General features: G+C 42.6%; 1 protein-coding gene across 2 annotated transcripts in view; it reads right to left on the bottom strand.

Annotated features, from left to right (window-relative positions):
- Nucleotides 1–986: 986 nt before the first annotated feature.
- The window catches only part of lmtk2 (lemur tyrosine kinase 2), a 28591-nt gene continuing 15285 nt past the window's right edge, over nucleotides 987–14292 (bottom strand). For both annotated transcript variants that reach the window (XM_050068735.1, XM_050068736.1), the window contains exons 7-14: nucleotides 14153–14283; nucleotides 11566–11650; nucleotides 9964–10085; nucleotides 9205–9354; nucleotides 6020–9074; nucleotides 5802–5934; nucleotides 5463–5718; nucleotides 987–3236 (exon numbers count right to left, since the gene is read on the bottom strand). In XM_050068735.1, coding sequence (XP_049924692.1) covers nucleotides 3212–3236; nucleotides 5463–5718; nucleotides 5802–5934; nucleotides 6020–9074; nucleotides 9205–9354; nucleotides 9964–10085; nucleotides 11566–11650; nucleotides 14153–14283 — 3957 coding nt within the window. In that variant the 3' untranslated portion in view covers nucleotides 987–3211. The remainder of the gene's footprint in view (nucleotides 3237–5462; nucleotides 5719–5801; nucleotides 5935–6019; nucleotides 9075–9204; nucleotides 9355–9963; nucleotides 10086–11565; nucleotides 11651–14152; nucleotides 14284–14292) is intronic.

Below are 14292 nucleotides of genomic sequence, written 5' to 3'. Positions count from 1 at the left end.
CAGTATGTTGAAAAAAGTTATAGTATGGCATGTCTTTAAATGAGAGCTTGCTTCTGTGCTTGGTTTTGGCTTGACTGTTTTCATCGTGGCTGCTAAACACTTCACTAAAACATGTTCCTGAAAACATCTGAGGTGAGAAATGGAGAATCCTAAGTCATATTTGATCAGCGCTGCCTGGTTGGACTGTTTGACCGCAGGTAACAAGCAGTGAATGATATGTTAGCTTTCCACTTTGACGCAGGAAAAACGTGCTACTAACGTGCCAACCATCAGGGACCTCTGTGCGGTATGTGGCAGAGCAAAGGAAGCTTCAGAACAACCAAATGTCAAGTTCAATCTGAGTGTCATAAATATTGCAATACCAAGAGAAGATCCTGCCAAAAAGGAACAACCTTAGGACAAAACAAGAACGTATGACAGAGAGTACTTCTTGTGAAGTTACATCTGCCACAGACAGCATCTTTTCTTTGGAATAATGTCATCTATGCATGACTTTGAACTGAATCAACTGCACTGTGGCATTAGTAGAGCTTAGATGGAGCCTCTTTATCCCCTAATTTCCCACCTCCTCAGTCAACTCTACACCAAGATCTGCCTCCCACGCAGATTTAATATGGTTTGATGACACAATAGTCTTATTAGAGAATAAAATGCTATATAATGAGTTATGATAAGTACAACCAACCATTTGTTCCACCCTTCACAGAGGAAGGTACAAAGCTGTGAGTTATAAGTTGCATTTAGAGTACTTAGCACAATAGTTACATTATTTGGAGACATGTACAGGTACCTGTTCAACAGCTGATTCTGATGAGGATTTGTTATCCATCCTACCTCCCACACCTGCTCTGGCTCCTTCCCACCAGAGTAATTACCTTCCACATCCTCAGAGCCAGTTTTCGTAGCCAGGGGTCATTCCTTCCCTGCTGGATGACTGACAGACCCCGTAACGCACATCCTTACCGTGTGCAGCAACCACAGCGACACATTACAAAACCTATTAGAAGTTCATTTGCATTTATTTTCATATTAAACAGTGTAATTATAAACATTTCATTCAATTACACTAAGCATGATAAATATGAAGTAAAAATATTTTTTTAAAATCTACAAGTTTAAAGGACAGACTGAATTCACATCTGCTGTTCATGTCTTAATTTAACCGCTTTTAGTCGATGACTGTGATATGTCCCTCTGATCAACTCAGCTTTAAGTTACAAAATGAAACCTCATACCTATAACTCAGTTACGTCATTTCCCATTTACAGACAAAGAAAAAGAAAAATTTACATTTACATACATCGGTACAGTTCAACATTAAGTTACATTTCTCAAATGTGCAAGATTAAGCAAATGTATACTGTAGTCAAATAAAACAAGATTTCCTTAAATAAATGTTCAAGTTTAACTGAAGCACAGGCTGCTGGTTTTTTAACAGAGGTTATCTAAGATACAGTGCCTTCTGTATTTGGGGTGGGAGAGATGGACGTTATCTACTACAGGTGAAGTACGGCTGTACATCTGTGACGAAATCTTTAAAAGGAGAGAACCATACAGCAACTGTAAAATCCGCAGTTAGGAGAACTGTGTTTTCATAGCTGTACATGAAATCCTGGAGGGAAAGCATATCTTGATCCATAACAGTTTGCATTACGCTTCTATACAGAAACCGATCATGATACACACATGTCCCCAGCCGACCCTGTACAGCCACAGAGGCCTGCAAATGATAAGATACAATGAGATGTCTGAAAACGCAACTGGACGAGGGGTCCTTAAGGAGGAAGAAAATGCCATCTGAACAGGTTCATTAAGTTTGACACAAAGTTTAAAAAAAACAAACAAAAGGCAGACAACTCTGTTCATGACACTGATAAAAGCAGCAGTGTTTTTGTTCTAGTAGTGTTTATGTGAAGCTTTAAGTCCCTGCACGTTGCTGAAGAAACGCCGTCACGTTCACCCGGGTTCATCCTAGGAACTCATATTCCGACTAAATCATGAAACTCATTGCACATTTGTTTACAAACAGCTCATCAACGGTACAAACAGCTCATTAACATTTCTTCATTCTGACATTTAAAAATAAAATCTCCTGCTTTTTTTTCTTTACACAATCCCACTAAACGTGCGATTTGAAAATTTCTGTAGTGATAGGAAATGGAGGAGTGCAGCTGTCTTTACAGCATCACAGGCACTGTGATAAGATCCAGTGACAAGTAGTCAAAACCAACTTCCTGCACGTGTCAGAGCATAAAATGAAGCGTTACAAAATGAATAACTTGTCTTTAAGCTTCTCACGACTGCCTCTCACTTGAATCACCTCCGTAAGGATTAGCATGACAATCCTTGTCTAACGCACTCCTCCTCTCTTACTGAGACGTCTCAAAAATATGAAACTACTTACTGTGAATATTCCTTTCACACATAAATAAAGGAACACACAGTGTGTCCCCTCTGTAGATGAGGGATTCTTATTTAAGGTCAACCCTTCTTATTTGAACGCTGCTAAAGAAGGATACAACGCATGGTTTCTCTCCCATTAGGAGACTGTGACTAACACCCAACGAGGAGTTACGAGAAAACAAATCACTCTTCCAAAAGAGGCAACCACTGAAATAATCGCACAACATGAAGGAGCAAAATTAACAAAGTCAGAGAAAAAGCTTGGATCTTCAGTTTTAGGTCTGCTGAAATCAGAGAGCTTATTCCTTCCTATTTGGCTGTAGTGGTAAGTCCGTCAGCCCAGAGTGTTGAATTCAGAGCATAAAAAGTCTTTTTTTGTCTTTTCTTTTCTTTTTTTGGTGATGCAAAAGTCCTGGAAAACGAGTGCACTTTGACACACAAAAAGAAGCAGCCAAACACCTGGAATGCGCTTGATGAGTCTTTAAAGCAAACATTTAGAAACTTTTTTTTTTTTTTTTTTTTCCCCCATCCTCCCGAGTGGAATTGCACTGAACTGAAATCACACACACTGATGTAGCTGGAGAGGTGATGCGGCTCAGACGGGAGCTGGGCCTCGTCTGTCTTTATTTGCTGAAAAGTCCTTGTTCTCATGGCCATCTCCGTGTAGGTAAAGAGCAGTTCTGCCTGAGAGAAGCATCCACGGTTTGACCCACAAACCGTGTCATTTGTCCTTATTCAGCCGTTCTCCGGTTCCAAAAAGTGCGAGTATAGGTTTGTTTTTTCAATAGTGTCATGGAAATGTATCACACTAGTCCTTCTCTCCGTCTTCACTGCTCCCTGGGGTGAACAGAAGAGGATTGAGAGAGTTAAAACATGCATTCAACTGAGTGATGAATATTACAATTAACAGTAGTCAGTGGAGATGTCAGATAGGATAGTGACATTAGCTGTGGTTACATGGACAATATTTTATACATAGATGCTAAATAAAGTGATCCGATAAGATGGATGTTTACATACCACAAAGCATTTGATCAAAATATAACTTTTCTGACTTGCACAAACTGGTTCCCTCCCTCTAATCTGCCAGTAATATAACAGAGGAAGTTTTTTTTCCCCAACCTTATTGAGAAAATTAAATTCATGCAACAAATAAATTGCAAAAGAAGAAGTGGTTCCTGGTTAAGATAATATATGAGTTAAAAGAGGAAATTTAACTCTTTCCCCGCCACTGACGAGATTTTCTAGCAATCCCTGTTGTCACTGTTATAAGATAGGGGGCGCTGTTACACATCTTGTGAAATAGAACAACGCTGTTGTGTCCAAAAACCAAGTGAAGAAGAAGAGCCGCTGAAAACCAGAAGATGTTGTTTACAGAAATGTAGCCGCTTGTAAACGGCACGAAAATGCCAGTGCTGACGGAAAAGTTCGCGGTAACACAAGCCGTGGAGATGTTGATGAACTCGATCAACAACATTCTGAATCTGATTTTGGACGAAGACGCAAACGAGTTTGGTGGGACGAAACAGGATCTTCATGACGGTGACAGTGACACACAGACAAGACGACCACAAAGGAGACGAAGACAACAGTATTGATACTGAAGGTGACAACGTGTTCCGCTGTACCTCAAAGAAAATATTGTTTTCATTATTATTTATTTTTTTCCATTTATACAATTCAAACTAACATTAGCAAATGAGAAGAAACAAAAAATGTAAATTTGAAATCATAGAACAAATTATTCTGTGGGTCTGGCGTTGGCTCATACAAAATAATACTCTGGCGGGTAGGTGTTACAGCTGTGTATGTGTTCTGTGCTGCTGTCCCTTTTCCCTCCCTTGTAGCTCTGCCCAGGTGTGCTGCATTAGTTAACGAGGTGCGGCACACCTGGCATGGAGGAGGTGGTTAAGAGCTCCTATGAAGCAGCAGAGGAGAGAGGCCGCTGGTGTGGGGACTGTGGGTCCTGCTGCCTCTCAGCCTGGGATTTTTGTTGCCTGGTTTGATGTTTTCATTCTAATAAATCCCATGGATTTGAGTGTTTTAAAGGTGTTTATGTGGTTATTATGGGTCAGTGTTGGAGTTTTGTTCACCCCATAGTGCCGCATAAGGGTGGGGCGTAACAGTAGGGACATACTTCTACCTACTCCTTTTTGGACACTGTTCCTTTTCTCTTGGTTTGTTTGTTTTTTTTATTATGTTTTTTTTTTTTTTTGGTTCGAAATAAGTCATTCATTCAAATCAATAGACGAAGGCTCATGGAAACAGCAAGTGTGGCACATTGTATGCAGCATACGCACCACCTATGTCACCTAATGTTACCTCTGCGTGCAACAAACATACAGGGACAGAAACTATTTATTCCAACCAGAAAGAAAGAATCTTTCGAAGTGTTTACATGGTTGTAAGGTGCTAATATTTTCCTATTTAACTGATTATCAAAGATTTACTCCAACCCTCTCAACCTAATTCTTTTGATAGGGTCAGATCAGACCAGTGTCTTCCAACTGAGGTGGTTACATGAGGCATTTTTTTGGGGCTTCTATCGTGATTATTAGTGGAATATGAGGGTCCATGTGAATGCACCTAATGTCATATACATTTGCACCAAGACATGCATATGATGTGTGAAGAACTGCAATAAAAATTAACCATTTTTAAAGGAATAGTTTGACATGTTGGGAAAGATGCTGAGAGAGAAAAAGATTGATAACACTCTAATGCGTGTATGGTAAATATGAAGCTCCAGCCAGCACTGGTTAGCTTAGCTTAGCCCCAAGACTGGAAAGAGCTAGTCTTGCTCTGTCCAATGTGGAAAAAATGAAGCACAATATCAAATGCTGTGGTTTTACAGGGTTTTTTTGAGTACGGTAACATCCTGGAGTGTTGCTGGAGACTGCTAAGCTAACCATAGCTTTATATTTGCTGGACAGAGATGAGAGTGGTGTTGATGTTCTTATCTAATTCCTGTCAAGAAAGCACATCAGTCCAAAATGTGGAACTATTCCTTTAAGCCTGTGTAAAAACCTATGCAGGTGTGTTGTGTCTGCATGCTCAACTTGCCTCCTTGCTCGATGTCAGAGTCGGTGAGATGTGTCAGGGAGAAGCTGGCGATGCTGGCCGGCGAGATGGAGAAGCGGGAGTAGTTCGAGGAGGCGGTCCAGCTGGGCTCCAGCACGCGCCCTGCTGCAGGGGGCGGAGAGGAAAAGCGGGATGCTGCAGATGAGGACATCGTTTTCGAGACGGGGTCTTTATCCGTCTTGGGCAGGAAGGCAGGTGCCGGGGAGAAGTCATCATCCCACTCAAAACCACCACCTGCAGGAATTTAATGATTCCGTCAGGGCATTTTAAGTAAAGAAAATTTCAGCAGCTGCACGTTTTGTGAATTTTGGCGCTACCTTCTTCATCGGTGGAGCTTTCAGAGTTGGTGAACCGGTTCAGGTAGCTGGCAGTGGGCACTGGGCTGCTGAACTCTGGTGCCTGATTGTGTGAGCCTGAGGAGTGGTCACCCAGTTCCTTGGTGGGGGTCTCCTACATCACAATGAGTTGGATTTTAATTAGCCACACAAGTGTCTTACTAGTTACACTTATAATAACAAAACAGACAATACTTTACCTGGTCAAACAGGTAGACGGTGACATCATCAAAGAAAGACACAGATCTTCTGGAGTGATCTTCACTGCCCCTCGCAGGAAACGGTGAAGATGATGCCTGGATGTTCAGCGTGGTGGGTTTCAACAAGCTCTTCAGGTTCTTCGCACTGCTATCATCTGAGATAATGAGCGGCACCGTATGCACGGTATCGTCCTCGCTGTCTGAGCTGGAACTGTGTAGCTGGTATCCACGCATGTCATCATCGGAGTCGTCGCTGTTCTCGTCCTCCTCGTCTGCATCTACGCCATCCTCCTGACCCGAGCCATCCCGCCTCCCCAGGTAACGCCCCTCCATGTCCGGCTCTTTTATCTTATGACCATCACTCGCGTAGGTCCTGGTTAGTTTAGCGTGACCTGTGTTCTCTGGCTCTGGCTCTGATGGGGCAACAGGAGGAGCTGGAGTTGGGGTTTCTATACCTTCTGATGGATCTGGTTGATCAGGAGATGTGATGTCTTTTAACAAATCTGGTTTGTTTCCATCTTCATTTTGACTGTTTGTAGCCTCTGTCACCTCCTTCTCGCTTTTTTCTGAGATGTCTACATCTGCCTCCGGTAACACACTCCCAACATCAGGATGTGTTTCTGCATCAGTCTGTGCTTCAGCAGCTGGAGAAGATTCTTGCAGGGAAAGTAAAGAATCTACATCTCTGACCACGCTGACCTCCGGTGCTGACCCTCCTGCAGCCCCGCTGACCGCATCTGCAGAGTTCCTCAGCCACGTGACTTCACCAGAACCTCCTGCAACCGTTTCTTCAGATTTTTTCTCAGGTTCTGATTCATTGTCTGAGAAGTAGGCAGAGTCTCTGTAATTACTGCCCATGAGAGGCTCCTCAGGAGGAGCTTCATGATCTGGCTGCGGGCTCTCACTCTGAGCATCCAGCACACCCTCTACTTCGGAGATGATGATTTCTGGTGGGACCAGATTCGTCGCAGCTGTGAGCTCCTCTGTCTCCTCCTCTTCTTTGGCAGCACTCGTGCCATTTTTTGCCGGAGAGTGGTCTTTAACATTAGGCTGAGAGTTCCACTCGGGAGACTCCAGGTTCTCCGTCTCATACCCGCTGTCTGATATTTTGTACGGAGGCTGCAGTTTGTGTTGGGGTATTTGAGCACTCAGCTCTTCTCCTTGTTCGCCTAGCCTGTGGATATCGAGAGAGTCTAAAGAGTCTGGCGTCTCGGCTGAGTTATCTACAGTTGGTAGAGTGGTGGACATACTGTCTTCCAGTAAACTGTCCTGGCTGATCTGGTCCAAAGATGGCCCAGAGACCAACAGAGAAGATCTGACAATAGGGCCCCCATTAGTGTCCATAAAGGATTCTTCGTGGTCAGACAGAGTGGTTTCCAGTTCTATGTCCGCATCCTCAATAAGCTCACTCAACAGATCGTTACTTGTGAGGTCTTCACTGTGTCCGTTGTCTGATGCTTGGACTTGGAGGTTTTCAGGCATTTCACTTCCTACGGGCTGAACATTATCCTTTGAGGTTCCTTGGTCATCTTCAAGGCTGGGAATTTTGGCATCTGTGCACAATGAGTCTGTAGTGGCACTTTCAGAGAATGCAGGGGTGTGGTCATCAGTCTGACTGATGATAACCTCAAACCTCTCTGAGGTAGAATCAAAACCAGAGTCTTTACCTCCGTCGGAGGATTGCAGCAGACCAAGGTCTTCGGTGGAAGAACTACTTCTAACTGGCAGCTGGTTGCTTGTGTTATCGTCTGTGTCCACTGTAATGAAAGGCACCAGTGTTTCATTTTTTATCAGAGACGGACATAACTCTCCCAAGCTGGTACTTGGGGAGTCTAAAAGTTCCTGTCTAGAGGATGTGCTACTTGCTGCAGGTTTTAAATAAGTGTCTGCTGTTAATAAGCTGCCTAAATTCTCAAGGTTGTCCCAAGAGCTCATTTTGAATCTTTCTTCTGGTTCGTGGGCAAGGCCAGGTAAAAGAAAATTCTCCTGTGGACTTGAGAGACTTGATCCGCCTTTCATTAGGTTCTGGTCTTTGAGAAACATAAAGTTATCAGCTAGTTTTTCAGTGTTCAGAAGCCTCTTCACATCTGTTTTCTCCCCCTCCACTTCCAAAGAATCCATCACGTGAGGAGCTTCTGAACTATCCCCTAAAAAAGAGTCCCCATTGTTTTTATCTGTATCCACCTCCTGGACTTCTAAAGGTGCACGTTCATGGAAAGGGTTGCCATTGCGTTCTGGAAGCTCCATAAAACTCTGTCTCCAGGATGGAGAGTCCTCTTGCTTGGACCCCCCATCTGTGAAAATGTTGGTGTGGTATGGACTGTCATTTTCAAGAGACGACCAGATGTGGCTGTCTGGTAAATAGGAATCCTTGGAGTCAATACTTTGGTGGAAAAAATCAGCATCGGTGCTAGACTCATCCAGACGGACATCTTGGAGAACAACAAAGTCTTGCCGGCCTGAACTGAAGTCCATGTCTTGGTCTCTGTTCCCATCTTCCCCTACAGTGCTCTCCCCTGGTTCTTCTAGTTGTATGTAATATTCATTTCCATTAGATGGCTTTTGTGCATCAAACACTGGTACAATCCCAGGAATTCCTGAAGGAGTGTTTCCACTTTCTGTGCCCGCTGCTCTGGCTACAGGATCGGGGAAATGAGCTTGGATGTCTTCGCTGGAAACGGGAAAGAACATGCTGTGATAGTTTAATGTTGTGTCCATGCCTGAACGCCCGTGGCTGCCATCGTAGTGGTCATGCTTGGCTGCCTCCCAAACATACTCAAAGCTGAGACCTTTGCTTGTTTCAGTGACAGTGAGAACTTCGTCGATCTCTTGTCGCAGGGCATCATCGGCGAACTGTTCCAGGATTGGGAAAGAGGAGTGGCTGACAGTGGTCTGCCGCGTGGAAGGGTTGGGCTTGAGAGCATCCCAACGTTGCTCAAAGTCTTCTTCTATGTCCTTCTGGCCTTGCATGCGGAGATAGATGAGCAGACGGTGAACTTCCTCTGCTGTGGCCCGCTTGTCTGGAGACAGCCAGCAGAACTGCAGGACCTCGTGCCTGAAATTACGGGAAAACAGACATCTCTTTTTCAGATAAGACACTCTTTTAATGGCCGCTTCAATAACTTAAAACCTGATCTGAGAAACACTGCTCACAATAATGTTATTGACATATTCCAAAAACTCACCATCTGTCAGAATAAGGAAGCTCCAGCTGTGGCTTAAAGAGTTTGACTTGTTGTTCCTTGATCACATGATTGAGAACCTCCCGATCGGAGAGATGGGGGTACGGCTGAGTGGCGTTCTCAAAGAGCTCCCACAATGTGACCCCCAAGGCCCTGTGGAACATTGAGGACAAAAGAGCTGTTGGAATTCACTGCAGGACAGAAGTTATCTTACACACTTCGAATTCGGCAAAAGACCTTGACCTCTTGAGCCAAAACCATAAAAATTAATGTGGTGAGTTGAATACTCAACCCCTCGAAAACAGTACTGTAAAATAAATAAATTACCTGCCTCTTGTGATTAAAACTATGTTTCGAAACTCTGCAATTTATGACCGAAAAGCATTTGGGCAATGAGTTGTGAAGTCAGGGAGGGGCTGAAAAGACTATACAGTGTGCAGAGATGCTTAGTTGGTGCAGTGTCAAGGTCTTTTTTCCCCGCTTTTGGAAATTATCCAGATTGTTTGGGATTTACAAGCTCTTGCTTTGGCTGGCGGGGCTTGTTTGCTCAGCAGTGAGCCAGAGGTGAAATTTATTGTCTTTGTCTTATTCCAAATATACCTCACATGTATTTTCTGAATATGGGACATGATTGTAGCTCTCTCAGGAGACTCACATTAGAATATATTTGGATTAAATTCAGGTTCCCTCAGAGTCATTATGAGTTATGGGCTTTTAAAAATGTCCTCTTGTGTCAGTGAAGAGCAGCAGTCTGGTACCTACCACACATTGCTGGGCTTGGACTGCTCCAGAGTAATCACACCCCCATGGCGCTCGCCCACCAGCTCAGGAGCCAACCAGCGAAGAGGTGCATACACATCATCCTCTGTGATGATGTAATCCTCCTATAGTAACATTGTTAAATAAACAGTTACACACAGTATTTGCTACTTTGACACACTTTCTAGGAAACACTGTAAAAAAGCTCTCTACAAAATAAGACATTTGCCTGTTTATTAGCTCTCGTTGAGGCAGTGCCCTGTCTTCTTTGCCTCTCCCTTTCTTTACAGAAATAGATTTACTGGTTGACCTTATCTTATGAGTATTAAATTCAGACAGTCAAACTGACACATCAGCAGTATTTGAAGAATGCAGCAGACAGAACCGCCTCGGGACATATGCAGCGTGTCCAGTTACAAAAGAAGACAGTCTCATCTCTTCAGTGAAACATGCAGTTGATCAAAGGATGACAAACTGCACTGCCCACAATGAAAAAGATTTATCCTCAGTGACGTCATCTGGAGCTGGCTGCACAACTGCCAGACCTCACAGAGGCAACTCCAGTTCCTCAGCTGCACAAAGTGGAGTAGGTTACCATCGTGAGAGGGAGTCATTTATTGAGTTTGGTAAATAAAAGCTCTTTTTGAGCAAAAATTATGGCTTCAAACTACTTGACTCTTACTCACATGTGCCTTGTGGGTGAATTTTATAATGACAAGGACACATTTTCTGATAAGTTTGGCAACTATATAATGCAAGGTTCTTTTCTTGGCAGCAGCACCTTGGGTGGCTAACTTTTAAATCTTAAAATGCATCCAAGTGTAGAGATACTCCAATTAATTGGGCTCTTATGTGTGTTGTACAATATTTATTAAAAGGTCTTGACAAGTCAGGACAAATAGATCATAAATTAGGCAAAACAAACAGAAATGTTTTCCATCACGATGCCCAGTCTCCCCCATATGCATCCTTCTAAGACAAGTGTGAGTCTCACTAGACTCCAGATGGTGGGAATCAAGATGCGGTCAGGCTGCTTATACTGTATATCATTAGGCTGCTGGTGCCTGGCAGGCACTGTGGGGCTGTGGTAGCCTGCTACAAGCAAAAGGATCTAACAGATTTTTTTAATTTGGTATGTATCTGGATGATTATTTCATGAGTCAGAGTTTCCAAGACAAACATGAGAGTATGATACGTCCGATAGCTGTTTTCAGTTTGTCTATGTATACTACATCGAAGTGCTCTATCAAATACACCATAAATAAATTATCCACAATGTGTTTGAAATATAATTTCGAGCAGATGCTTTTTAACACGCATTTTCACTCAGTTTCGTGACCACAAAAGAAAAACAGACACAGTAAAAGTCACATAATTATCACTGCTAATCTGTATCACATCAGCAATTACAAGTAATATTACAATATTTATCAGTATCAGTCATAAAAAGTTGGATTGGATCACATCTATCTATTTAGGAGTAAAAGTATAACTACAGTCCAGTCTAATGCACAGTATCTTGTATAACCTGTTGACTAGTGTATGCAGCTCCACACAGTAAATAGCAAAATGCAGAAAATATCTGAAATTGAGATTTCTGCTTACTTTGTATCTGTAGGGTCCAATGCCATAGTCTCCCACTTTGACTGTAAGATCTGCAGTCAGGTAGCAGTTCCTCAGAGCTAAATCACTGTGAGAGCATAGAAAACAACATCAGCGTGACACACAGGGATGGATTAGATACTTCACAAATTTACAGTTACTAAATTATTCACTGATTATACAGCTCTCAGGCGACCACCGCTTGACTGAGAAGATTCAGCAGATGTTTGTTCTTGCTAGTTAGGGAATTTGTTGAGCGTGTGCTTTGTTATTTGTGTTTATAAAGCAATGTTAAAGTGAAGTGAATCTAAATCAATCATATCACGATGAACAAGGAAACCACCATCTGCTCTTATCCTTTAAGGCTAAGATTACCTCACAAGAATCAATTGCAAATGAGTTTGGCAAGATCACAAATGACTTTGGCAACTACAGGAAATTCTCCTTCTGTCATTTGCCTCTGCTCTTCACCTTGCAACAAGACTCATTCAGGGGCTATTCCTGACTCGTGCATACAGCAGCAGGATATCGTGTCTGGAGGGAAACACAGAAACGTTTCGCGGAGCTGCCAGGAGAGGGCATAAGAAGCTCTGAGGCGCTCTTTCTGCCCATTAAGCAGACATATGGTAGTTAATTCACACTGAGAGAAGAGGCAGGCCTTGGTTTCCCTTCAGCCCTGCGCACAAGCTCCAAGTCCCTTTTACGCGCCTAACGGCAAACACTGCTGACACCAGTGCTCTCGTGTGTACATGGCCCAGCGTCTGTCAGACCTGCTGAAACCTCTGTAAGATAAATGGAGATTTATTTTAAACCCTCCTGTCCCCCGTCCCCCTGCTGCTGGCAGAGGGCCGACATACAGTAACAGAGCAGTGAGGAAATGGGTCCAACATCTTAACCCTACAAGGTTAATACATGGCGTGGCAGTGATCACTCCTATCAGACACTACTGCTGTCTAGTGTGGAGGTTTTTTTGCAAGCAGTAACTATTTATTTACCCAGTATTAAGATGAAAGGAAAGCAAACAAGTTGATATTTTTGAAATACAAGAATAGTTATCAAAGTAATGAATATTTTGTCTTTAAAAATACAAATCTGAATGTCCTACTCTCACACCATTTGCATTGTGCTGACTCTAGAGCTGCTGTAACTTGAATTTCCCCAGTGTGTGGTTCATAAAGTTTAGCTTATATACTCTTTTTTTATCTTATCTTATCCTGTAATTAGGAAAATCAAGACATTTACAACACATTGAATACTCAAACATGTCACATATTGATTGACAATCCAAACTCCAATAAGAAAACCTCTCTAAAAATATATGTAGAGCAATCACTGTGTGCCTTTAAAGAAACATCTTTCCATGGTTTCTGATTGAGAATATATTCAGATGTTTTGCTCGATCCTTTGCAGCACCATTCTCACCCTTGCGCTGCAAAGCTGGGGTTTCAACTTTGGATATCATCCCACACAGCACTTGCCCCGGAGGGTTTTGTGTCTGTGGCGCTGCACCATCAATCATCTCTCATTTAATTTTGCCAGCATGTGGCTGAACTGGTCATTCAGTTTTCCGTAACAATTTTTTGTGGCCTTTGAAGAAAACATATTTTTACGATTGCAAATTACGTTTGTCCACATGAAGGGAAGCTTGTAGCACTCCCTTTAAGTTGTAACAAGGATTAAAACACAACGCCCAATATGAGGCTATCCTTTTACACGCAAAGAGCAGAATCATCATATCCACTCTGGCAGCAGACAGCTGACACTGTGGCAATGCATGGGAGCTGTGTAATTGGAACCCTCTGAGCTTATTCTGAGCATGCAAAATAGAGCTGATGAGCGGAGCATCGTATGTAACCCCCCACCTCAACCAAGACACCTTCCCAACAATCCCCCCCCTGTACCCTGCTGGCTGCTGGGAGCCAGACATCCAGTACTCACTGGGGGTAAAAATGAAAATGAAATGCAGCGTCTCTGCTGTACACACCTTTTTTGGAGAACACTGGTACTCATGAGACTGGTTGGACAGTCAGACAGACAGTTGACCTAAGCTTTTACAGTCATATTTTATGAGGTTTGTGTCTAGTGACATTACATACATACCAAGCAAAATGACTATATATTAATCATACACCATAAAATTTGTATTTTCTTGATAAAAAAAAATTTAAGATAGCAATTAAGATATGTTCATAAGATTAAATATTAAAGTGCTAAAATTTATCTAATGTTAGATACATAAATTTAAGCCAATTTTTTGCATAAATTTAAATCCTTAAAAAGTTAAATGACATTAGTTAGATTTCAAAAGACTCCTTTCTGCATTAAAATTAATACAACCAAGAAGGTAAAGATAACTACGTCTGAAGTAATACATATTTACTTGGGGGAACCTCTAATCTAATAAGTTGTGGCAGAAAAACTAAATGTTGTTGAAAAATGTAAAACATCTGTGAGTAAAGGCTGTGATTGCAATATGTAATTGCAGGATACAGCAGCTGTAGTCGTTGACAGACAAACAAAGACACAATGCTTAGCTTAGTGCGTTTTAAACCTGTGAGCTTGCTCAAGTGTTGCAATTCTGAAGTGCTACCTGTGCAGGAAGTTGTGTTTGTGAAGGTGAGTGACACCAGCAGCAATTTCACAGGCCATCCTCTGCAGCTGCAGCAACTCAGCATTTCGGAACATCCAATCCTGCTGAGACAGATAGCCACGCAAATCCCCCTGCAAACA

The sequence above is a fragment of the Epinephelus moara genome, chromosome 18 (assembly GCF_006386435.1).
Source record: "Epinephelus moara isolate mb chromosome 18, YSFRI_EMoa_1.0, whole genome shotgun sequence".
Classification (NCBI taxonomy): domain Eukaryota; kingdom Metazoa; phylum Chordata; class Actinopteri; order Perciformes; family Serranidae; genus Epinephelus; species Epinephelus moara.
This window is presented reverse-complemented; position numbering and strand designations above follow the sequence as displayed.